Source organism: Carassius carassius, chromosome 41 (genome assembly GCF_963082965.1).
Source record: "Carassius carassius chromosome 41, fCarCar2.1, whole genome shotgun sequence".
Lineage (NCBI taxonomy): Eukaryota > Metazoa > Chordata > Actinopteri > Cypriniformes > Cyprinidae > Carassius > Carassius carassius.
The window spans coordinates 19,469,888-19,496,747 of record NC_081795.1 but is presented as its reverse complement, the minus strand read 5'-3'; the positions used below and the strand labels follow the sequence as shown (position 1 = coordinate 19,496,747).

Below are 26,860 nucleotides of genomic sequence, written 5' to 3'. Positions count from 1 at the left end.
TTCATTAATATATGAATAATTATTGAAATAACTATGTAAAATGTATTCAAGGTGTATTTGTTGTAAAATCTCTGAGTAATGTATCTTAAAAGGTGGTGATTAAAATGAAAAAGACTTCATGGGTCATTTTAATGGTGCAACATGTTCAACCTTGTGAAATTCAATCAGACAGACATAAAGAGGATGTTGATCTTAGATGGCAGAGAGCAGGCAGAGATGAGCTAAACACACACACACACACACACAGTGGCATTCTGAGTCTTTTGGCTGCGGCAGAGAATGAGAGAGCGGGTGAACCTGGGAGGGGCCGCCTGATGGAGAGAGGGGAGGGTGAGAGAGAGAGAAACAACAGTGCACTGAAGGAGAGAGGAAGGGAGGGGGTGCATGGGGAGCACTGAGCATGAGAGAGCTGAAAAGAGAGGGAGCGATTCAGCAGAGGAGTGCCACAGCACGGAGGAGAGGGGGGACTCCAGACTGGATGGGCCCAGCGGTGCCTTGATGGAGCATGGGTCAGGTTTTAGGGTTCTCCCACTGCAGTGAGTGCTTCCTTTGTCTCTATATGTTTCTCTCTGTATGCCACTGACGTGTTTGTATTCTTTTGTTTTGTGTCTGATGCATCATCTCGGTTGCTTTGTTGGCTCCAGCACTTGTTCATCTGTCTGTTTTGCTGGATTCTGCTGATTTTGCAGTGTGTACTAGCTCTGTTCCTATAATGCAGCCTCTGTGTGAGACTTGTGCTGTTTACAAATGTATCGGAGGGGGGAAATAAAGAAAAATGGTTGTCATTAGTAATAATCTGGCATAATTTGGTGTAACAGTTGCTACAATTGGTTTGTTTTTGTCTGAATTATCTTACAGAATGTGAGTGTTTACATTGAGTACTGCTTATTGAAACATTATATTCTTGTTTACACAAAAAAACTATGTATTTTTTATTAGTAGTAGATTTTAGCATCTATTCCTTCGTAATGGGGATGTTTGAAGTTTAACTGAATTGGTTCTATCATTTAAATCAGGGGTCTTCAGCAGGGGTCAGTTGCTGTGCTGTATTGTTCGAAGTAGTTTTTGTGAGAAAAAAAAGATAAAACATTGTACAAAATAAAATACAATATTATGGTGAGCTTTAACCAAAGAAAGAATGTAGACTAAACACAAATCAAAAATTTATTAATTAGAAAAAAATTATAAAAAATTAATTTAAAATGTACTATATGATGCAAAAATTCTTATTTCATTTGCTTTGCAATACACCTTTAAAAATAAAGGTTCTATATCAGTTCTATTAATAACCTTTGACATCCATGGAGATATTCTTCAGACTAAGAGAAAAATGAATCACTGAAAGGATCTTAGGGAAACCAAAATGTGTTCAATTACATCGATGATCTAATGAGGGCCTGTGTTGACCTATGATTTGGCCCATCATGCAATATCACCAGAAGTAAGAAAAATGAAAAACAAAACAAAACATGGCATTGAATTATAGCATATTAAAATGACCAATTGAAATTTGTTTAACATTAAGTTTTTAAGTGAATTTCATTAGAAAATCATGTAAAATATAAAATTTTTTGTTCCATTATTTAAAAAAAGTATTATATACATATATAAGGCAAAATATACCTTTGGCCCACAGCCCTTAATCAATTTTTAAAAGTACTTCTATTGTATATATTGCATGTTCTATTACATCGCTACAAAACCCCCTTTTGAAATCTTTATTTTTAAGAGTGTTGTAACAATTAAAACTTCATAATCATTGGGAAGAAGGAGGCGGGAACCGGCGGACAATCAAACTGAAACTTTAATTACAAAATAAATACAAAACATCGCGTCAACCCCTCGCGGATGACTGTCGCGCACAAATAAAAACCAAACACAACTAAAACCCAGGCCTGGTCTCTCATCCGTCACTGTCGTCGCTCCTGTTTTATATCCCTCCATCTCCTCCGTGGGACTCAAGACCGGTGGGTCGAGCAGGTGTCGCTCATCTCCAATCACTCCACCGGCCTCGCTCCTGTTCCCACGGCTCTCGGCCCCGCCCCACTCGTCACAAGTGTATATGCAAGTATGTTAATAGAATATAATAAGGCACTAATCTCATGTTTTTATAGACCAGACATAAAATACAACACTCATGTTTGTACAATATGTGACAGAGAGCTGAAAATGAAACCTCTGACTTAAAGATCTGAATAAAGCTTTGTTCCTCCTTTGTTGTTTGTTTTGATCCCATTGAGCAAAAATGAAGGCTCAGAGGCTTTTATCACAGGTCTCTTTTATGGATGCCCATATTATTCAAACAGACATGAGCTGAATAAGCCTGTTCCACTTTGCAGTCTTTTCTCAGCATGAACTGCACATTTGAAGGAAAAGATCTTTATGACCAACAATAGAGTTTGTTTTGTTTTAATGTGGCATTTCAGGGCAGTTTTATCTGAAACAATGATTCATTAATAAGTCAATACCACAGTGGAGGACATGGTGTGGACAGAAATCAAGAAATAATGGGCATACTGTAGTCAGAATTATTAGTTTTTTCTCCATCTTGAAGATATCCAATTCAAATTAATGTAGTATCGATTTTTTGTTTGTGTGTATATATATATATATATATATATATATATATATATATATCACTGATTATTAAGATAAGGGACAAAAGTTCTTTTGATAAGCTCTAAAAGTGATTCCCTTGAATTGAGTATCATTTATTGCTCTCTCATTTCAGAGGAATTTGGAACTGTGAGCTCAACACCTGACTCCACTCCTCCCTGCTCAGATGGTAATATGTTCAATTAATTTTAAATAATTTTCATATACAGTATATTTTCACATATTCAGATATATGAGTCCTTATATTTTATATCCTTATACCTTATTTCTACATCTATTATAGCCCTTTAAAGGCTTTCAAATATATATATATACAGTACAGACCAAAAGTTTGGAAACATTACTATTTTTATGTTTTTGAAAGAAGTTTCTTCTGCTCATCAAGCCTGCATTTATTTGATCCAAAAAACTGAAAAAATGTAATATTGTGACATATTATTACAATTTAAAATAATTGTTTTTAAATGTATTATACTTTAAATGATCATTTATTTCTGTGATGCAAAGCTGAATTTTTAGGATCATTATCACATGATCCTTTAGAAATCATTCTAATATGATGATTCATTATCAAAGTTGGAAACAGTTCTGCTGCTTAATATTTTTTCAGAACATGTGATACTTTTTTAGGATACTTTGATGAATAAAAAGTAAAAAAAAAAAAAGGAGAAGAAGCTATGTTTTTAAAATATAAATATTTTTTAATTTGGGGTCAGTAATTTTTTTTTTCTTTCTTTTTTTTTAAAATAAAATCAATATTTTTATTCAGTAAGGATGTGTTAAATTGATAAAAAGTGATAGTAAAGAAAAATATATTATTCGAATATATATTATTAGAATGTTTTTATTTTGAATCAATGCAGTTCTTTTTAACCTTTTATTCATCAAATATATTAGACAGCAGAACTGTTTCCAACACTCATAATAAATCAGAATATTAGAATGATTTCTAAATGATCATGTGATAGACTGGATGTTACATGTGACACTGAAGGCTGGAGTAATGATGCTGAAAATTCAGCTTTGCATCACAGGAATAATTTTTTTTTTTTTAAGTATATTCAAATAGAAAACTATTATTTTACGTTGTAATAATATTTCACTGTGGAAATTGCAGTAATTTGAAAGAGACAACTTCTCACTTTGAGCACACGAAATGCGTGTCTCGTTTATTTTTAAGCAGAAAACAGAATAATCCAACAAAGGCGCTGATCGGCGTGTTACGTCATCACGCATTCTGAACATTTAAAGGGACCACGATCCTTGAACAGTTATGCAGAACACAGTGTACAGAACTACACTTAACAATGGTGAATTATGTCTGTCACATTCACTACATCACAATATTACTGTTTTTTCTGTATTTTTGATCAAATAAATGCAGGCTTGATGAGCAGAAGAAACTTCTTTCAAAAACATTAAAAATAGTAATGTTTTCAAACTTTTGGTCTGTACCGTATATATATATATATATATATATATATATATATATATATATAGACCTAAACATACACCATATTTGCTCAGGTGGAAATGAGGAGTCTGACTTCCCAGAACTGCAGACAGCCAGGGAATGGTCTGACGATGATGAAGGCCTGGAGGATGATGACACATGTCTCAGCAGCTCTTCCGTATGGGGCACACCACGTCAGAACTCCTTTGAGCTCACCTTCTCCTACATTGCCTTCTCTGAGAGCGACTGCTCTACACGGAGAGACTCGGTGCGCCGCAGGACTGGTGGTAGGGGCGGCCGCGGTTCACTGCACCGCATGGATACTCTGGAGACCCAGGTACCTACGGACTCCCCTGCTGTGGAGTGGGACCCTCATGCCTTCTTGACTGTAGAAGGGGAGGGAGACGTGGAGGAGGAGAGCCTGCATTGGACTCAAGAGCCACAGACCCACAGGGTGGAGGAGTTTCAGGATAAAGACACATGGACATGGGAAGCAACGGAGGAGATCTCAGGCATCCAAACACACAACTTAACATCCAGTCATCAAGATGAGCAAATAGCAGGTGCTAATGTATACAAAATGTTAACAAACGTGTGTGTTCGCATGTGTACATGATGTATTTTACAATAGCTTTGTTCAAAGCAGACACTGACTTGCATTAAAGGGACCTGATCCATATCTAATGCAACTACTAATAACCCTTCTAGGGAGCTTGCACTGCGTCCTCTAGCGGACATTATAGGGAATGCACTTTTTGTGGCAAGTTTCCAATGAGAAAGCTCCAATGATGTTCGCGTTTGTCCATCTTCTTAAGGGATAAGGGCCAAGAACCTTTGTCTCGTGGTTTGGGTCCTGCTGCTGCCGAGGCACAGTGTGAACTCAAATCCTGGGGTTCATTGCAGAGAGTTTTGAGAAGGCCGTGGAAAAGCCTGAATGTGCATTTGACTCATGAGAAAGCAGGATGCACTCCGGTAATGCATTTGCTGGGCTACTGAGAGAAGAGGTAAAGCTTTGCCTTTAACTCAAGATTGTAGACAGCAGGTGCATGAGTTTGCTCGCCTCTCAAGGGAGTCAAACAGACTTAATGCAACGGTTTCTGTTCTGTTCTCACCTGATTCTTGAGGGAATCTAGTGTTTGAAGAGAGCGTGTTTGACTCTCAGGGGAGCTAAATGCACACTCTGTGATGTGATTGTGCTGAGAAATGCCTTGTATGTGGGATTCTCTTTTGAGGAATGAAAATTGAGCACCTACTCCCCGTGGTTCAGATCCCACATCTTTTGAGGCAGCTAGGCAGACCAATCATGTGCCGCGTTTTCACCAAAATTACACGGAACATTTGTACCAGGAACTTTTTTCCCCAGGAACTTTTTTCCCCCCAGACCTGTTGCTTTCTGCATTTTCACCGCAGTCCAAAGTACCGGGAAGATTAGGCAAATAGACTGGTGACGTAGGTCTGCGCGCATTTCTCAATACAAGTACGCAAATTTTGGATTTGCATAGTTCAGACTTCGAGTTCGACTCGGGAGTGTGATGTTCGCGATGACGCAAATCCGGTAATTCTGCAAACAGCAGCGTACTTGATAACATCAGTCAGCTCGCCTTGGCTACTGCAATTTTCCTCTCTGTATATTTACAATAAAATGAAAAAGGATATCAAATACCACTGCCTCCTTTTGTTTTTCATTTAAACATAATAATAGCTGCAGAAATGGACTTGTGTAAATGGAATGTGTATATACAATGAAACTAAATATTATATCAATTGCCTCTTTTTATTTTCATATTAACATATAGATAAATTGACTACAGACCAAAGATTACATGTTAGATTTACCCAAAACAAATTAGATTTTATGTTGGACCACTAAAGACACATAAGAGCCAGCGGCACATATCCGCATCACAGTCGGGCACAGTTCCGCATACGGGGAATGTTGGACTTAATGGATTTGTTCTTAGCATGGTTATTGGGATGTTCCTCCTATTGGCTGGGTTCCCCATTTTTTATGTTATGAGTTATGTTAATGGGCCCAGGCATCGGTAGCTTGCCCCCTTTCTGAGGAAAGTTTTGGTGTATGTCTATCACTTCTCTTGGTGCTCTCTCACCAGGTGAAGAGACATGCGCCATTGCATGGCTGAGTGGGCATTCTGTTCCTTATAGTGTCCGCAAGATGATGCAGTGTGAGTTCCCTAGAGCTTGCCTGTTTTCACGTTTCCTTCAGACAACCAGGTTGATGACATATTGATGACATATTCTTCAGGCGTCCTCTTATGCTTCCGGGCGCCTGCCTGTGACATCACAGGCTATGTGGGCCAATGGGATTGGAGTTGTTGCTTCAGACACCGGTGCTGCTGGAGGCAGTCCTCATAGTGTCTGCTATAGGACGCAGCATCTCATTCCCTCTTGGGGTTGCATATGTAACCTGAGATGTTTTGCTCGGGCAAATAGCACACACTCCTTAGATCATCAAAAGCAGACTTCGTTTTTTTTTTTTATATTGATAATTAATCGCTCTCTCTACAATTTTATTTGTACTTTAAATTAAAATAATTAAAAATTAAATAAAAAATACATGTATTTAAGTAATTTATTTTTCTATTTAGCATTTTATTTAATTTAGAATTATTTGTTTTAAAATAAAAACAAAATGTTATTCATTATTTAAAACATTTTACATAATTAATAAAATTACATAATTAAAATTATGTGTGTAATGTATGAGTGTGTGTATGTACACATTTGTAAATTACAAATTTAAATGGAAAAAAATAAAAAATTTAAATTGTTTTAATAAATAAATAATAAAAAAATAATTTCATTAAAAAACTATTCCAAATTGAAAAGTTTATGTACATAAGTATTTTACTTTTAAATAATTTTGTAACTGTAATTACATTTAATTTAGAGTTATTTATTTTATATTAAAAGTAAAAAATAAAAAATATAAAAGTTTTTTTACATAATTAAAAATGACAATTTATATTATGAGTGTAGGTCTATAATTCGATTTTTTATTTGACTTTTATCTTTTTTTTGTTTGTTCGTTTATACAACTGTGAACAATTTGTTTAAAAATAATAAGAAGAATAAGGTAAAATAATACAATAATTATAAAGTTTTTTTCACAAATTGTTCAAATGGTAAGCAAATATATAGACAAAAACCTTCATTCATCTTTTGCATCAGTGTCATAGAGATAATATCATGATGATTAATTGTAAATTATGTTGGCAGTACCACAGCTTCATGGGTCAGACCCTTCTGTTGCCGTGGAAACCATCACTACCCCACAGATGGTGGAGCCATCACATACAACACCTCCCGCCATTGGACGAATCACTCAGGAAGAACAGCTCTGTAAGAAGTGGTACTCCACTCTCAATTTATCCGTGGGGCCAACAGTTCGCATCCAGATAGCAGGTTAGACATCGCTTCCCATTATTATAATCAATTATCTGTTCCCTGTTTCTCCAAGACTGCTCGAATTGTCATATTGATTAAACCCTTGTTGTTTTCTGTCAGCACTTCATTAGTCAATATGTAAAACATAACCGAGGGATATAGTTTCTCTTGTCCACGAGAAGTACAGGCCTCCCACATGTTAGCACAAATGCTCATGTTTTACTGGAGAATACAGTTTCCATCGCCATGGTTACACACTCCAGGGGCTGAACCATAATGGGATGATGCCACTGAGTGGATTCTTTGCCAGTCTGTCTTCATTATTCCACACAGAGCAGTAAAAGCAGTATGCTGCCTGTGTCTTCCGTATGGATCAAAGCAATTATGGTTGGCATGTGCTTCCAGCGGGGAGGTGGCAAAATGGATACTCATGTGATTTGGTGCACTGAAGAATATTCACTGTAAAAGAGACATCTGTGTCCAAAACAAACATTAGTGAGAGAATTCATGTTAGCAGTACAGAAATTGTCATTATGCAGAACAATGTCAACAACACTTCACAGTAATCTGTAGAGCAGGCGCATAAACAGATGCATAATTAAAACGCATAACATTTAAACTGCACAATAAATCTATTTACTCACTGATTCTCAAAGTAACCACATACATGTACACTGCAAAAACATATTTTTTTGTTTATTTATTTATCTATTTATATACTGGGGGGGGGGGGGTGTTAAATGTGAGCCAAAATCATCACAATGAAAAGAACCAAAGACTTAAACTTCAGTCTGTGTGCATTGAATTTATTTAATTATTTCACAATTTGAGTTGAATTACTGAAATAAACGAACTTTTTCACGACATTCTAATTCATTGAGAAGCAGCTGTATGTACAGTTTATTTGTGAGTGAGTGTGTTTGCCAGTCTAACTGTGTCTGTCTTCTTTAATGGGGCGGGTACAATTGTGCAGATTTATTTTTGGGTTGTTGGCCCGGGGGGCTGCTGACAGAGCAGATCCAGCTGAAAACAGCTTGAGGGGTTTTCAGAGAAGATCAGGGACATAGACACATGCAAGAGAGGGATTGGCCCATGAAGACTCCAAAATGACCAGTAAAGGTGAGGGAGCAGGAAATACACACAGACTTGGGCTTTCAAATTATGATTGTGTCCATAGAGTATCATGTGAGCTGAGAGAATTTAGAGACATGGGTTAGGTTAACTTTTATATCTCTCCGAACCACAAAGCAACGAGTTGAGAGTTCATTCTGTCATTTGAGTTGTCTATTGTTTTTATTATATTTGATTATGTAAGCGAGATATGTGTGGCATCTCATAATATGAGGGAATGTGTGTTTTTGCAGGAGATGGAGAATGAATGAAAACAACTTAGGCTACATGTCTAGATGTTATTCCCAGTTTTTATTTAATACATATTTAATTGCCTTGCTCTCTGAAATACTTGATTGGTTAATTGCTGCATTTGCCATTCAAATATTATATTATAGATCTACATAACTGAATGCTACTTTCATATGTATCTTTATGTATCTCATATCAATATTTCATATCTCTTTGTTTATTTATTTCTTTGGTAGCTGTGTTTAAGTGGGTCAGTCATTAACACAAAATAAAACCCTTCAGAATGATACTAACCACTTCATCTGGCCTGTGATTTAGTTATTGTGATCAGCTAACTGTTTATTATTCAACAAATTAACTTGCTTTTGTTGTTAACATTATAAAAAATTCTGCAACTTTCATTCAATCTGAAAGTACATAATTAGTTTCATTTAGAAACTAGTTTAATATGTCATTAGCTTTGCATTTGTTTATATTGCTTGAGCTGAATAAGCTTGCTAAAGCTAACTGCGTCAAATGAGTCAGCTGGGCCACCTGGCATAACAACAGACAGTTTTGTCTCAAAGCTAGAGGATTGTAATTACATTATAAATAGTCCAGTCACCTGCTGCTAGGTCCCCCATTCAAAGTTGCACAACAGACATGAATGGCATTAGCGCTGAGGTAATTCTGAATGGATTAGCCACAGTATTAGCCTGTAAGCTATTGCTTTTTTTAAGTCCCTTTAGACAGGGTACAGAATGTTTTCCTAGTGAATAAAACTGGCTTTATAGCACTGATGAGTGCTTGTGATTGAGAAGTATAGCTGTTCTCATTACTGAGAGTCTAGGAGAGTACATTATGTGCAGTTCTTGAAGCCCCGAGACTATCGATAGGCAATGGGATGCAGGTTGAGTGCTGTCAGCAGGTGCTTTAAAGAGACCACTTTAAATTCTTAGTTTCTCATCCTTCTTACACTGACTAAAAATAGCAGAGGTCAGCCCAAAAGACTCCTTGCCGTTTCTTCTCCCTTTCACTGATAACTTAAACCTATCCTCATTTACTGTAGCCTAAATTTCTGTCCTTTCTTAGAAGTTTTGATTTACATTTATCTACATTGATTCTTACAGTGCTTTCAAAGCAACACTGTAATTGTATTCCTCATTGTAACATTCCATTTCTGCATCAAGTGAGCTACAAGGTTTGTTATTGAAGGTATATGCATCCATTGAAGCCATTAACCAGCATTATTTAAATAATCGTGTTTAACAGTGGAATTATTGGTCAAAAATTACCTTACCCATAATTCTGCAGATAAAATCTCCACCAATCGGAGAACTGTATCAAGCAAATCATGCCAAAAGAACACCTCAGTGGCCATCCACTTCCATGAAGCACTGTGAATGACATGAGTCATTTCCCCTATACTCTCAAACTACTGAAATATTTGTGTAGCTTGTACAGGTATGTGTAATGGTAGTGTGTTGGTGTTGTAAGGAGCACTAGACAATGGAGAATTACAGATAATGGTCTTTTAATAAATCTACAGAAGAACGGCTGGAGAAACTCAGGGGAAATCCAGCGCAACCAACATCTACAGTACATAAAACATACTCACACTCAATACAGGACAAGGGAACTGAGTAGAACCCCAGGCTTAAATGAATGGAAACAAACAAGATAATTAATAAACATAGGTAAACAGAATGAACTAATCATGAGAGAATGCAAAACTAGGTCAAATGAAAACAAAGACAGGAACACAAACTCCATAACCATGACAGTTTGCCCCCCTCCCTGAGAAGGGAGGGTGAGGGCTCTGGAGGAGGACATGGAGCAGGAGAAAGATAGGGAATGGGAGAAGGTGATGGGAAGAACCATGGTGGAGAAGATGGAGGGAGGAGCCAGGAGCAGGAGGAGCCAGGTGTTGGTCCAGAGACCAGCCAGACTGAGGCCCCAAGGTGGAGACGAGGGAGGAAGGAGCCATGGTGGAGATTTGGCAGACATCATCCGAGAGACAAATGATGAAAACAGATCTTTTGGAGGTGGAGACACAGGTGGAGCAGAGCAGACGGAGAACCAGGGTGACACCCAAGGTCCGAAGGGCCAAGGCGGAGCTGAAGACTCGGAGACCACGGAGAAGCAAAAGTGACTTAGGATGAAGGCGGAGCCAGAGAGAAGAAGGAGCCTGACAAGGCCAGAGGGATGGAGTGACAAGGTGAAGCCAGAGGAGTGGAATCCAGAGTGGACGGATGGTCCATTTTTTTCCAGCACCTACTCCACTAAAGCAGCGAAACTCCCTCAAGGAGCATTCCCGGACAGCTTTGCCTTAGTCGAGGTGTTAAGTCAAACAAAATAAAAGGAGCACAGGCAGCTGCCCGGGTAATGAGTCTGGTTGACCAGATACAGAAAGTCCCTTGTGTGGTCCTCAAGGGAGCGATCCTTTTACTCCAGACAAAGGAGCTTTACAGCAAGGATATCCATTGCAGGGGTGGAAACAAAAGGAAAAAAGATAAAACGCAGCTAAACATACACATTATCGGTCCTTTATTCTGCAATGGTAGTGTGTTGGTGCTGTAAGGAGCACTTTAGAAACTCAGGGGAAATGCAGCACAACCAACATCTACATAAAACATACTCATACTCAATACAGGACAAGGGAACTGAGGAGAACACCTGGCTTAAATGAATGGAGACAGACTAGAAAATTAATAAACACACGTGAACAGAATTAACTAAATCAAATAAAACCAAGACAGGAACACAAACAAAAGTCCATAACCGTGACAATATGGATATTGCAATAAACCTAAAATTCTTTCTATATAAATATGAAACATCTTCAGATAAATATTTGGATATTTATCCATCATTTTTATTTTATGTCATTTGCAATGATTCATTATATTGTATTTCTTTTCATTTAAAAAAAATTCCATTTCCATTGTCACACACCTTTTTGTCAGATTCCTAATATGTTTTTCCTTCAAATCAAAGTTTGTAATGCTGTGATTCACTTCATATGTACTGTATGTACTCTTTAAAAAAAGGGACTTTTTAAAACTGAATGGGAAAAACACATCTGGAACAAATGCTGCTAAAACAATGGGCAAGGACTTTATGGTGTCAAATAATTTGTTAAATATATTCAAATAAGTTTCTGGGACATCATCCTTTCTATCTACCCTACTGTACCTGATCCGTAACCTTAAAGCTATAGAATGAAAAGGATGTTGTTCAAGACATAACCTCAGAGTTAATTCTTACCTTTAGATCTGATTGGTTGATCTGAATGTTGTTTCATGTCCAACAAGGACACTTGCCTAAGAACATCTCCTGTTGGAGCAGATCACATTAAGCTTCTCATCCATTTTATTAGAGGTGCACTAAAAGCCCCAATCTTAAGAATTAAAATTTGACATGAAGCCCACATGTTTGTGATATAGATATAGATATGAATAATTTCTTAAATCAAGTGGTTTGTTGAGGAGAATGCTAATATGCAACTATGTTTACTAAGTGACATTGTAGGAGTACACTGGAGTATTTTGAAAACACTAAAGGAGTAACATGATGTCTGCACCTTTAAATATTTAACCCCATAACTGTCACCGTCCCACCTGTGGGACGCTTGGCACTCTTTTTTGTTGTTGTCTTTTTCTCTAAAAAATCTTTTAGTAATCATCATAAATCATATATCATTTGAAAGCTTAGAAGCTCAAGATTCATCCTGTTTTCTACATTGCTTTACCATGGAAATGGTACTTTAAAATCTAATGGCGGTCACCTCCCCCTTAGTGGGCAGGGCCAAGTGTCATAAAACATAATGTATTACGATCTTCTAGAACCAAAACTTTTTATAATCTTGGCAACAAACATATCATTGGAAAGGTCTGAGTCTCAGGATTTCATATTTTTGAGTTATTTTGAGATAGAAGTAAAATTCACAGAGAAATCTAGAGAAAAATTCATAAAGCAAAATTCAAAATAGTTTTGATGACTCCCAGTGGCTGTGTGTGGTATGACGCCCTAAATAAAATCTCACAGGAACCTCAATTTTTTTCATATCAACTTCAAATTTATAACATAACTTATTTAGACACAAGGCTTTAATTTTATACCAATTTTAGAGTAAAACCTGTTATGTAAAATATTTATAATAAATAAAATAAAATAAAATTAATATAGCGCATATTATTTACAGCACATTTAAACTTCTATAACTTTTTGATACTTCAATTTTTTGAAAAAATTCCACTTTTAAACCCAAGACCTTTTTCTGTTTCTCGATCCATGCAGTAATGGACCTGATCTACTGGAAGGATATGGAGCGGACAGGGATGGTGCTCACAGGATTGGTGGTGGGACTGCTGTCCCTGTTTCAGCTGAGCATCATCACTGTAGTGTCCACGCTCTCCCTGGCCATCATGTGCTTCACCATCTCAGTCAGAATCTATTACAAACTGCTGCAAGTGCTCCAGCTGGGAGATGGAGCTCACCCTTTCCAGTGAGTCTCTGACCTCTTCTTCACTCTTCATCAGTTTTTAATTAACTGATTTGAGATACGTCCTTAAGATATCCTCACCTTGGTACAGGGTGTCAAACTCAATTCCTGGAGGGCTGGAGCACTGCAGAGTTTAGATTCAACCCTCATTAAACACACCTGATACTAATAATCAAGTCTTTCAGGCTTATTTTAAAACTACATGGTGTGTATGTGTGTTAAATCAGGGTTGGAACTAAACTCTGCAGGGCTCCAGCCCTCTAGGAACTGAACTGGACACCCCTACCTTTTAGTACAAACAAAACATAATGAGCCCTGAGCAGAGCATTTGGTTGTAACACAACATTATGTGGTGGTCGTATAAACAACAAGTGCCGTTTCCATTATGCCAAGATTTTTAAAGCATTTTTTTTAAATAACTGTAAACATTATATTATACAAAGACTGTCTATAAGTGATAGTAAATTGTATTGTTCCATTTAGCGAAAATAATACTTTGAAAACTTTCAAACTATATATAAACTTTTCCTTCAGAAAAAAATAGTTAAATACTAATATTTTGGCTATAGGGTAAGATTGTCTCTATTTAATACAGTATACTGATTTACATTTACTTGTCCTAGCAGTGTTCGATTGATTCTTAATAATTTTTACACAATTACAGTAACAAATGTACCCCAGTTGCATCATTTCTATCATGACCAACATTTTTGCCCCTTATGAAGTTTTTGATCTTGAACATATTTTTTTTAATTGCATGTCACCTGTAATCAATGTGTAGTTTTGTCAGATTCTGCTAAATGTGAAAAACATCTGAATTGTGCCTATTCAGGTTACATACAATGCTAGCTACGAGTTTAGTCAGAAAAAAAAAATTTCCACCTGATGATTGTTATTTATATATATATATATACATCTAAATCTGTAATGCATGGATGTCCACGTTATTAGCAGATGGATTAATAGTAAACTACTAAGAATTTAAAAATATGTTTTTCATAGGGCCAAAAGAGCCACTGTGTAACTGTTATAGAAACAATTATGGGCTCTACTTTGGGTAAATGACTGTATGTTAAATGTCATTGTCTCTGTATGCATTGATGTGTTGCAGGTCATATCTAGAGTTGGACATCAGTTTAAGTGGGGAAGAGGCTCAGCACTACATGCAGAAGGCCATTGTGCTGTCCTTCTCTGCCGTCGACGCACTGAGGAACCTCATCTTTGTGGGCAACCTGTTCAACTCACTTAAGGTGAGGCGTGGGAACTGACGATTCTGTAAAAAATTCATTCATCTTAACACTCACATCCTGATTCTGTGAGCTAGGTCAATGAAATTTATTCCACATTGATTACGAATCGCTCTCTTAGAATGTTTAATTTAGTATTTTTCTTTTTCTCTGTGAAAGAACATCTCTCTTTCAGAATATATCACATAGCTGGCACACATTCACATTTTTAGTTTTGTGCTCTGTAGTGCCTGTCATAAGAGGTTCTTGTCATTTTTTCTTTTTCACTCAGCTTCTATTTAAATTCTCATCTCATCTTTTTTTTGGTGTCTCCTCTCATATTCAGTACTTGAAAGTGGCTTTTGTTTTTGTTCATCATCCTCCTGAGACGGATCAAATGTTTTTTATATTCATAATATCTTGAGAAAACTATAAGAAACACATTGAGAAACTCCCTTGAAATGTTCTCATATTTCATGGTTATTTGTTTTTTTTACCCTATTAATGTGTATTGTCTCTGCCACAGGAAGAAACCAACTGATTTCTTCTGGCTTGTTTGTTTATATGAAAAAATACTAATTATAGTTGAAATACTAATGATAATTGCAAAATAATAAACCTGTTTCTCTTTCCATGACATTCCTAAATCTAAGGATTCTTGCATAATCACTGTGGCAATTACAAAGTTTCTCTACAAAGTACAACAATGGTTTTTATTTAATTTCAGGCCTCTCAGCTGTGCACTTATAATAATGCCGATCACAGCTGTCACTCTCATTACACTCAAGGCTTACCACATGAAATTCTTCTTACAGTGTTTTGGGGTGTATTTTAAAGTGTGTCCTAGACATTATAGTACAGCATTACAGAATCCATTTCTAATATTCGGCATTTTGAGAGAAAATTAAAGAGGTCATATGATGCAATTTCAAATCTTCCTTTCTCTTTGAAGTGTTACAAGTGTTCGTGCATTGATAAGATCCCTAAAGATGCAAAGATAAGGTCTAAAATCCAAAGAGATATTCTCTATAAAAGTTAAGACTGGTCCACGTCCTCCTAAAATGGCTGGTTTAAACACGCCCCCACAACTCTAGGTCACTGTGTAGGAAGATGGCGAGAGACAGTCGGGCTAGTTTGTTTGGTGTGTTCCACTCGTTTTCCAAAGGCTGTTTGTGTAAAGTGGGACAATTCCAACTTTGTAAGGACAGTGTGGCGCTTCTGACTCACAGCCTGTAAGTACGTTTTCATATTTAAAGAATTTGTCACTGATTAAACCGGAGTTTTGAGCAGTGTAGAGTAGTGCTTGTTGTTTGTAGTTTCTCAGCTCACAAATGCAGACATAGTTTTATGTTTATGCGGCACGTTATGCAATGCAACGCAACGTGTAAAAAGACAGTAAAAGTCATTATAATCAGTAATTATGTCCCCAATGGATGCAACAAATTCCTAGTTTGTAATGGGTTTTATTGGTTTTGTCTCATCGTGCCGGGACGCGGCATCTGAGTATGGTAGGGGGCTTAACATTTCTGTCACACGCTTGATGTATTCAGCCAATCACAACTCACTGGATAGCAAGCCAATCAGAGCACACCTCACTTTTCAGAACAAAAATATATTTTTTAACCTTGAACTGTATAAACACATTGCATTAGATCAAATACACAACATCATGTTATTTTTAGCAACATCATATGACCCCTTCAAGGTTTATAAATTGCTATTGTATATTTTGTACATTTTAAAACTAAGTCTCTACATCAATTAATCAATAAATGTGGATGGCAAAATTATTATAGTTTAGTGTTGTAAGAAATGTTTGATTTAATATTTAGATCTCTGATATTTGGTTGCAGACTTCAATATCTTGCTGATCTGAGCACAGTTTGTGACATTGCTAACATCTCTTCTGATTCTAGCTGAAATACATATGAGATTACTAGGGTCTTTTTCTCAGACGAAAAAAAAAAAACATTTGAAGCAGGAAAAAATTCACCTTCCTCCTCCCTAGCTCCACATGTCGGATACACTTTATTTTAAGGTGTCCTTGTTACAGTGTAATTATACATTTAAGTACTGTGTAATATTAATTATCTAACTATATGGTTAGGATTAGAGTTTAGTGTAGGGTTACTTGCATGTAATTATCCATAATCAATAGTTATTATAATATTAAGTACATGTAACATGTGTAACAAGAACACCTTAAATTAAAGTGTTATTAAAAAATAATAAAAATAAATTAAAAAATAAAAGAATCATTGCAAACTGTAATTTTTCTGAAATGATGTCTATGAGAAACAAATGAGATGTTAAAGAGGTTTTTTGAAAACATTTTCTGAATGTTTAAATACGTTTTTATTTTTTCATTATATGAGCAAAATCCTGATAAGTCTAGTTTTCAAGTTGTTTTTTTTATGTCTTCAATTACAATGTCATGAATACAGTGATAATTTAGTACAGTGGAGGAGCAGTTATTTAAAAGTGACCAAACATTGTCTTTCAAACATATCTAAATTCAGCCTGGCACTGCAAAGTCTTCAGCTGAAACTCTTAATAGTCCTCAAGTTTCGGGGTGTCACGGAGTCACACTGTGACCTGTGTGGAATGTGACATGATGGGACACATGTGGTCTCATGTATATGAGACTGGAGTATACAAGGGTGTCTTGTCCTGAGTGTGGTTTCCAATTTTGGACTTGGTGACTAGAAACTCCACACTGAGGAGATATAAGCAGACACATATGTGCAGAAGCACTGTTTCAGATAACAGATCATTTACTTGAGTTTTGACAGTATGCTGAAGTGCTTCTGGCATTAGAGTTGTCTTTTCTGTGTTCTGCTTTGTTTACACAAACATTTAGGATATTACTTGAGTTTTATTCATTTATTCCCAGTTATTGTTGCTGATGTATCTGGTCACGTTCCTGGGAAACCTCTGCAATGGCCTTACCTTGCTCATCATTGGTATGATGTCCAACTTTTATACTTTTTTACTTAGTTATAATACTAAGTAATGCTGTGTAACTTGCATTAGTTAATCTATAATTGGCAAATCTACACATATACAAAGGCCTCAAAGATATTTAGACGTTTTTGTGTCCAATTACATTACATTTACTATGAAGAATTGACATATATTATGATGCTTTAGGAGCAGTTAATGCTGAATGTGTTTTAACTAGTTCTTCCTCCTCTTGTCATCATGTGCTGTTCAGGTGTGATTGCTGTCTTCTCTGTCCCTCTGTTTTACACAAAGCACCAGGTAACACTTTCTCTGTGGGCTTTAATGACAGTGACATCTCATCCATAATCTCTATCTATTTCTCTGAGTAGTTCAGTTAGACATAATTTATATTCAAATAAGCCTAATTACTGGATATAATAAGAAACATTGTCCACAAATGTTAAATCTGGGATAATGTGTCTTCCCACAGCATCATTTTGAATCTAATTTGTCATTTAATTGTAGTTTTTGATTGATAGGGGAGAAAGTCTTCCTGGTTAAATGTATACATGTATATTGTTATTATTTAAATTAATTGCAACGAATAAGCACACTAAATTGACAGTCCAGTGATTCATTTATAAATTGGTGATGACTTATGTGCAATGATATGGAAATGAAACAAACAATATAGTGATTTCTAAAGACACTACTGTATTTGTAATATTTATTAAAATGAATTTTCTGAGAAAATATTGTAAAATCAGTAAATTTGATTTTTTTTTTTTTTTTTTTTTAGCCTTGCACTGAAAAAGAAAAAGACTTTGAAACAAATTTCACTCAGAAATTGCTAATAAACATCACAAATAATTATAAACAAACACTGAAATTCTTAAGTTTAAAGACTGCAAATATGTTTCTGGTAAAACATACTCAAATAATCTTTAATTTACAACCTCAAAAAGACAAAAAAAATAGTATAAATACATTTAACACATATTTTGCAGCTCATGTAATTCTCTTCTTTTTCAGGACAAAGTGGACAGCTGCTTTATAGCAGTGCAAGCCCATATTGACAACATAAAGGACTTGTGAGTATAGCGCCATCTACAGCAGTCAGTGATTTATATCTTCCTTTCATATCAGTGCTTAAATATGACTCATGATATTTGTAGTCAAAATAGTTAATCAGACAGTTCTGATCTCCATTTACCGATAAACATTGGTTCTCTAAATCTATGACAGATCACAAATGATACTTTACTCTAATTGTATTTGTGCTGTTGAGCAGCCTTCATCGCCTGGCCCAGGGTGGCGGACCACCCTCCGACCCCACTCCCGGTGGAGCTAAACCCAAAGCCCATTGAGACCCCTCTCAGAGGAGGAGGAGCTACACACTGTCACTCAAAAATGTCTTAAATAGCAGTTTGTCCTCTGAGTCCCGCCTCTTGCAGCAGTGGGGGAGGGGCTAATGACACAGGGGCCTTACATAAGAGGAGATACGGATTTAAGGGAGGACCACGCAAAGAACAATCTTGGATGAAAATCAAAGGCTTTGGAATTCGGAGAAGTTAAAGACATTTTCATTTCCACATTTCAGTGTCAGTTTGAGTGTATGAATGAAACAGACCATTAAGATACTTGAGCCACCCGTACAATAATAGCCCCTTGAGACTTATCTGAATGAACATGGATGACTTCAGTGAAGTAAAAGGGGCTAGTATCCAGACTGAATGCAGTTCGCCTGCCAGAAACATAATGCAGGACCAGTATTCATTGTATTGGTGTGTATATGTGTGTGTGTGTGTGTGTGGGCAGCTTAAGCCTGTTAAAGTTCCTAAGAGCTATTAAAACCACAATGTTATTTTCTTTTCCAATGTTTTGTTTCCTTGGTATTATTTCAGTGTGGGTTTGATTTCCTATTAAAGACAATCACTCTTCGCACCTTTTCCCAAAACTTGACCGCACCACATACTTTACGGCTGACTTTTGTACAAAAACACGTCAGAAGAATCATCACATGGCTTATATCGCTGAGGTCAGATGGGCTTCTGGCCTCCTGTGGCAGAATGAATCAGTCAAATGGCTTTTGACTTCTACAGCATCCTATTAGATGGCATTTCAAATGTAAGGGGTTAATGGCTTAAATTTTGTTCTTTTGGCACAAAAAATATTGTATGACTTCAGAAGGGATGGAATATAGTGCATGAGACATATGGGTCACTTTTATAGTGCTTCAGAGAGCATGTTACAGACAGCAAAACAGGAGCTATACTTGCACATAAGCCATATTTTAAGGACCAGAACTCGTGAAAAGTAATACACTGCAGCATACTTTTAAAAGAGTACTGATTACAAAAATAATATATTTCAAGTATTGTGTTATGTGTATTGCCAAATATACTGAAAAATATTTAGTTATGAGAAACTCAAATATACTTGAATATACATGTGTGTGTGTGTGTGTGTGTGTGTGTGTGTGTGTGTGTGTGTGTGTGTGTGTGTGTGTGTGTGTGTGTGTGTGTGTGTGTAATTACACATTTTCTTTTTTATATTTTAACCTTACAGGTCATATCAACGAAGTTCAAATTATAATCAAAATATGTGTAGCACAACAAAAAGATGATTAAACATAAGAATTTAAATGTACTTTAAAGTAAATCCCTTCATTTGACATTATTATAGTGCACTTTTTAAAAATCTTTCCATGGCCATTAAGCAATGGAGGGTCAGCAAGACTATTCATATAATTCCCTTCCTCCCTCTGCCCTTTTTCCAGAAAACATCAGGAAGCCTTTAAGCCTTAAAGGGTTTAGTCACAGGCCTGAGTGGATGCTGATAGTGCTTGCTTTTAACACATGTTGTAGTTTCACTTCTCACTTTTTTGTTTCGTATGCAGCATAGAGAACTTTTGTTTCAGGCTAAAAGCAAAAACTGAAACAATATAGGATTTTTGGATCATTTTGTGCATGTTTTTATAGTGACTGAGGCTTTCAATCTTAAAAACACACCATAAAAGTATTATAAAACTTATAAATGCATTGTCTTGCGTCCTAGTTGTGTCCGGCTAGCTGCAAGAAAACATTCTGCTACAATTACCTCTAATATCCTCATCAGACATTAAGCTATAGACCAGTGCGTTATTTCAGAAACAAATGATTTGTTTTGCATTTATTTACAACGACAGAATCTTTCTTTCTCATACAATTTAATAACAAACTAAGTCCTTTGAATTAATGTAGCTCTAGTCCCATACAGTCAGTTTAATTCAAATTCAATACATTTATATATGTAGATACATCTTACATTACATATATACATATTATATTTCATAATATGTATACATATTGTACATTAATTTCTCAAAATAAATATTAAAATAGCTCGGTTGTATATTTTGACCACTAGGTGGCAGGAAAGCTCAGTTTAATAGCTAGTTGCCAAAAGGAGAAGGTGAATGGGATCAATCAGATGTAAAATAACGGCACATTATTCAATTCTGCTACTAAAGTTTAATACAAATAATCATTATAGTGTGCTGTAAATTTTAATTATTTAATTATTTTAAAGACGTTGTTATGTATTATAAACGCAGCGTTTTAGGGATTTCTTTTTTTATAATCAGCCTTTTAACATTTAATATTCAGAAACATAATTGTGCTTAATGAGCCCCTAAGTTGCGTATACTTTCCTCATTGATTAATATGTAAAATAACATTTTAATGGAACCATGTTTACAAATCCTCTGAAGTAAAACATTTGCTCTCAGACGTCAATGTTTTATCTCAAAATATTTTTTGTGAAGAAAAAAAAAAGAAAAATGCATTAAACAAAAACAAAACATTACCTTTCATCACAGTTAAAATGCTGCAAAACTACCTTTCAGTTATGATTGCGTGTGCTTGTGATAAATAAGACATATATTCTAAATGTACGACAAATGAGACAAGTCATATAAAACTGTTAAAACTGGAGAAATAGCCTACTCTTAAAATGAAGAACCAACAGCCATTGCCATTGTTTTAGTGGAACAAATGTAAGCAGCCATGTGAGGAGGGAGGAGCTAATCAAATGAAGGCTGACTATAAAGGCTGTTTCTCTCACTCTTTGCTCAGCTGTTGTAGGTTCTTTAAATCTGTAGATTTTCGAGATACTAAGTGTTTGGATCTTATAAAATCTTATAAACAAACGCATTTACGCAGTGCTCGTAGTGCTTTGTCGTTTACAGAGGCTTCTTCTTGATGTTTTCTCCTGGGTCACTCCATTAGGAGTGTGCGATTCCCCTGCGCTCATGGATTACAGTCACCTGATGGCGCCTCCGGTGCCGCCGCACAAACCCAGGTCCCCCCGGTCTGCGCGCGGCCAGGGCCGCCTGCTTAAGTGCGTGTTTCTCGGGGACGGAGCTGTGGGGAAAACCAGCCTGATAGTCAGCTACACCACCAATGGATATCCAACAAAATACGTCCCCACAGCGTTTGACGATTTCTCAGGTGAGTCTTTGGGTTCGTATGATGCCATTGTAGGGCATCAGCTGCAAACAAATGCACGAATTTCTATTTTTAATAGAATTAATTTCACTTTTTCCAACCATTTTGTCAGCGACCATTTGCCTAGAGCTCTACTTTTTAGTTCGTAGCTTATTTTTTTTACTTTTTTCTTTTTAAGCATGCTTGTTTAATATTATTGATTAAATCCATTACAATAATATATATATATATATAAAAAAAATTTTCATGTCATTTCTCCATTTGGGTCAACAGAGCCAGTTTAAAGTGTCAAATATGTTATAAATAATGACAAACTATTGTGTTCATAATAAAAACTGATCTTGGGATATTGATACACTGGGAAATAAATGAATGAATAAATAAATAAATAATGTAATTATTTAAGTCTAATATGTGATTTAATTTCACTGAATCAACTTGAAGGCATTACTTTATACATTTTTTAATACATTTTTAGGTAGAAATGTTACCACTTATCCAGTTTGTAAATAATAACCACAGTCTGAAGATCATGTATGATGATCAGAGCATGCATGATGCTGAACTGAATTAAAATAATAATAATAATAATAATAATAATATGACCACCATGTGCAAGACTGAATTTGAGGACTTATTTTATTAGCTTCCATAAGTAAAGTCGTGTTGACGGAAAAAAAAAAAAAAATTGTGACAGCTGAAAAATCAGAAAAGTTTTTTAGTGCTACTTTACTGTAGAAACTTGAGTTTGTTTCCTTGGATCGAAATTAGTCAATTATTAGTCCCTTACATTTTTAATGGAACCTAAAGCAGTGCTCACTATGTAGTAGACCTACTATACCATCATTTTCACTCAAAGAAGTGTTTCATAATTTGTGAATGGACCTCAAACAAGAGCCAGTCGGTGGTCAGATCCCACAAGCATGTCTTTGTAATTAGAAAGCCCTTGCGTAATAATGCCTGACCTGAAAATCTGGCCCCTAAAATCCATTGGGTCCACTGTGTGAAGCACTGTGAGCAGATATTGTGTGCTGGAGCCTGTGATGATGTCACACACACACACTCTCCTGGAACCAGATTAGAAAACTCTGCACTGATTTGAGAGCAGTTACGCAATTCAACAGGTGCCACTTTGAGGGAGGAGGGGCTGAATTAAAGGCAGATCATATGACGGGGATTCGGAGACAGCTCCACAATGGGCACTTGACGAGCAGAACACTTTGAAGTGAGGAACCATCACCAGGCCCTCAGTGTTACTGTGTTTCATGAGATCACTGTTCCGTGGCACGTTGAAACAAACATTCTCATAGGTTTTAACGACATGTACAGTCTTTCAGACATGCAAGGCTGAGCTGTTTCTGAGCTGCACTAACCCAAAAGACTGGGCAGTTGATCTGTAACATGTTCATGAGGGTGTATAAAATGTAATAATGTTATTGTTAATTATTATTATTATTACAGACTGAATGTATTCAGTTTATATAAATCAATTTAAAATTTGGTTATGAAAGCTATATAAAGGTATTGTATAAAGAGATTCATATATATTTGATATAAAGTTGTTTTGTGTGTGTGACTCATCCTCTCTCTCTCTCTCTCTCTCTCTCTCTTTTTCTCCAGCGGTCGTACAGGTGGATGGACAGCCAGTGAGACTTCAGCTTTGTGACACTGCAGGACAGGTAAGAACTGCACTGCACCACCTCATCATTTCGAGTTTACCCCATAGAGGAACATCCACTAAATAGTTCTTTTTGTTTGGGGTTGGCATTTCTGTCACTCTCCGAAACCAGGATTTGAAAATTGGATGATAACGTGATTACGCAACAAAATGGTAGTAATTAGAAGAGCTCGGAAAGGGATGCCATACTGTGAGGAAATCATAAAGAGAGCGAAAAGAACAGTCCTCAAGCTATTGGCACTTTAGTTATTGGATCTCCCTCTCGGTTTCTGAGCCATGCAGGCTTGGGCAGGTTGAACCAGACTCCCAAGTGATGTTTTTGATGCCAGACTTTTTTCAGCACTGATTGTTTTCAATCTGCAGTTGTGAAATCACTGGAGATAATTTGAAAAGGCCCCTGGCTGTACATTCATTCCGATTTTCACATTGGAATATTATATTGTTTCGTCGAAGGGTTTTGTTAAAGGCTTTGAACTTCAGAATCTGACACTCCTTTGTCATGCATTACATGGGTTAACAAATAAATGACTCTGCCCTCTTAGTACATAAGCTATAAATCCCTTTACACAACCATGCAGAGGCAAACTCGGGCAAACACGGAAAGATAAGAATTCAGATGCCCAGTTATAGTACTGTAGGCTTTCACGTAGTTTTCAAAGAGAAAGAACAAATGCACCTTGCACAAAAGTAAAGAAACAAAGGCTAGCATCACAAAAGTCTATGCTTTCAGCCCGTCATGAGTAAAAATAATAATAGCAATAATAATATGCCATTTTGATCTAGTTACCATAAAACCTGTATACAGTAAGCTACTGCAGTGGCTGTTTAACAGTTATTTATAGGTTACTGTAATTGGTGGCTTGAACATATTACTGTAAAAACTGAAATGATACAGTATCGTACTTTAATTAATCTATAGAGTAATTTTTTTTTTATTATTAAACAGTAATTCAAAATGTTTTAGTGGTACAATCTCTTGTTATACATATGGACTGGACGACAAAACCAGTCTTAAGTGTAAATTTGTTCAAAATTGAGATTTACAGATCATCTGAAAGTTGAATAATTAAGCCTTCCATTGATGTATGGTTTATTGATCAGACAATATTTGGCCGAGATACAACTATTTGAAAATCTGGAATCTGAGGGTGCAAAAAAATATAAATACTTAGAAAATCGCTTTTGAATTTGTCCAGGTGAATTCTTATCAATGCAGGTAATTAATCAAAGTTTTTATATATTTACGTAGGAAATTTACAAAATATCTTCATGAAACATGATCTTTACTTAATGTCATGATTTTTGGCATAAAAGAAAAATGTATAATTTTGACCCACACAATGTTTTTTTGGCTATTGCTAAAAATATACCCCAGCGACTTAATACTCCTTTTGTGGTCCAGGGTCACATATTATATAATTTGTACATGCAATAAAAACATAATGGCTATACTAACATAAATTAAAATTAAAAATAGATTAAAACATAAACTCATGTGCATTCAGTAAGTTTATTGTGTGATGTGCGTTAATAATGTATTTATTTATTTTGTTATTTAGTATATATATATTTAGTTATTTAGTTTTTTTTTTCATGTTTCACATTTAATCTCAATCTTAACGTAACGGCAAGTAGATGTAGCATAGACATTGAAAAGTTTTGGCATTCTCATCTGTCAAGTTTAATTGTTCTCAAAGTTTTGAGAGGCCCTGATCTCCAAGAGCTCAACAGATTTATATTTGAATTCATTTGTACAGCATAAATGGGACAGGGTGTGCCAGAGTTGAAAACTTTGGCCGAGTTTAAAAGATTAAAGCAGGCACTGCGTGTTCCACATGCAATGTTCTTTGCAAGCGCCAACTCTATAATTTCATGTAATTGCTTCAGGGAATTATAAAACACCCCAAGAGCTAGTTAAATGATTTTATTATTTAAAATAGCAATTTGGAATCCCACAAATGATTTTTGAGGGCTACACAAGTTCGAAAACTATCTAAACATCAGTAATGATGCTCTTTTCCCTCTCTCTCCACCTCAGGACGAATTCGATAAGTTGCGTCACTTCTGTTACACGCGGACTGACGTTCTCCTCCTGTGCTTCAGCGTCGTCAGCCCTGCTTCCTTCCAGAACATCGGTGAAAAATGGGTGCCGGAGATCCGACGCCGTTGTCCACTCACACCCGTGTTACTGGTAGGCACCCAGTGCGACCTACGGCAGGACGTCAAGGTCCTCATCGACCTGGCACGGCGCAGAGAGCGACCCGTCCTGGAAGAGGACGCCCGCGCCCTGGCGGACAAAATAGGAGCGCTAGCCTACATAGAATGCTCTTCTCTCACACAGAAAAACCTTAAGGAGGTGTTTGACGCAGCCATCTCTGTCGGGCTCCGACATTCCGACCGAAGAGCCAGACGAGAGCGGAAGGTCCATAGTACTGCTGATAAAATGAAAATGCTCTCCAAATCATGGTGGAAGAAATATATCTGCATACAGTAGCAAAGATCAAAGCAATCTTCTGAGGCTTGGACAATGTGATAGACTCTTGTTTGGTGTCACGGTCCTCAAGTGGATGATAGTCATTTGACAACGAATCAACAAAGGACAGTGTTGCTACTTCAAGGATGATGTGAACGGTTGCAGCTAGCTTCCCAGTAACCAAAGTTTACTGTATGCTGAGTCATCGCTGAAAGGGTTAGGGCGCGGGATGAAGATTTTCTAGCTTTGGGCAATTGAGTAGATTTAGAGGACCGTATTAGCCATGTTTCCATCCATGTATTGTCACAAATTTTGGGATATTGCATAAACGACAGATGGTAATGGGATAAAAGGTGTGCCTAAAATCTTCCAATCACCTCAATTAAAGTTGATATTTATTTTTATTCAATAAGAAAACATGCACATAAACTATGGTGGAAACGCATTGGCAAATAAATTCCTTGTTGTGCAACAAAAAAACTCATGTGCCTAAACAGATCATGTGACTGGACAACTGGACTAGCGAGTGGACTAATTTCACTGCACACCATCTAAATTACCGTGAGCCAGATTCTGTCATCAAAATGATTTTACTTCCTTATACAACTTTATTCCCAGCATCTAAGAATGCAAGATAACATGACAGCATTTGTTATTGCATTTCTTCAGAGGTGCAAGTAATTTATTATGTTGGAAAAATAGGAGTCATGGGCTTTCCCGGTTGCTGATTCTTT

The 26,860-nt window shown here is 36.4% G+C and overlaps 2 protein-coding genes and 1 pseudogene across 2 annotated transcripts; all 3 read left to right on the top strand.

The window, feature by feature from the left end:
• The first annotated feature begins 383 nt into the window (after positions 1-383).
• Positions 384-8,552, top strand: LOC132122934 (reticulon-2-like; annotated as a pseudogene).
• Positions 8,450-19,367, top strand: LOC132122935 (reticulon-2-like). Its single transcript, XM_059533452.1, has 7 exons — positions 8,450-8,593; positions 13,115-13,322; positions 14,431-14,569; positions 17,439-17,508; positions 17,760-17,806; positions 18,521-18,579; positions 18,780-19,367. Exons 1-7 carry the CDS (start codon positions 8,581-8,583, stop codon positions 18,853-18,855), a joined length of 612 nt encoding a protein of 203 aa, XP_059389435.1. The 5' UTR covers positions 8,450-8,580; the 3' UTR covers positions 18,856-19,367.
• A 2,312-nt stretch (positions 19,368-21,679) lies between these two features.
• Positions 21,680-26,546, top strand: rhoub (ras homolog family member Ub). Its single transcript, XM_059533451.1, has 3 exons — positions 21,680-21,978; positions 23,596-23,654; positions 25,692-26,546. Exons 1-3 carry the CDS (start codon positions 21,780-21,782, stop codon positions 26,145-26,147), a joined length of 714 nt encoding a protein of 237 aa, XP_059389434.1. The 5' UTR covers positions 21,680-21,779; the 3' UTR covers positions 26,148-26,546.
• Positions 26,547-26,860: the final 314 nt, after the last annotated feature.

Coding starts and splice junctions, on each gene's coding strand:
- LOC132122935 (XM_059533452.1), top strand. Junction 14,570..17,438: donor ACCTGTTCAACTCACTTAAG/GTGAGGCGTGGG, acceptor ATTTATTCCCAG/TTATTGTTGCTGATGTATCT. Junction 17,807..18,520: donor TGTTTTACACAAAGCACCAG/GTAACACTTTCT, acceptor CTTCTTTTTCAG/GACAAAGTGGACAGCTGCTT.
- rhoub (XM_059533451.1), top strand. CDS start 21,780: ATGGATTACAGTCACCTGATGGCGCCTCCGGTGCCGCCGCACAAACCC. Junction 21,979..23,595: donor AGCGTTTGACGATTTCTCAG/GTGAGTCTTTGG, acceptor CTTTTTCTCCAG/CGGTCGTACAGGTGGATGGA. Junction 23,655..25,691: donor TTTGTGACACTGCAGGACAG/GTAAGAACTGCA, acceptor TCTCCACCTCAG/GACGAATTCGATAAGTTGCG.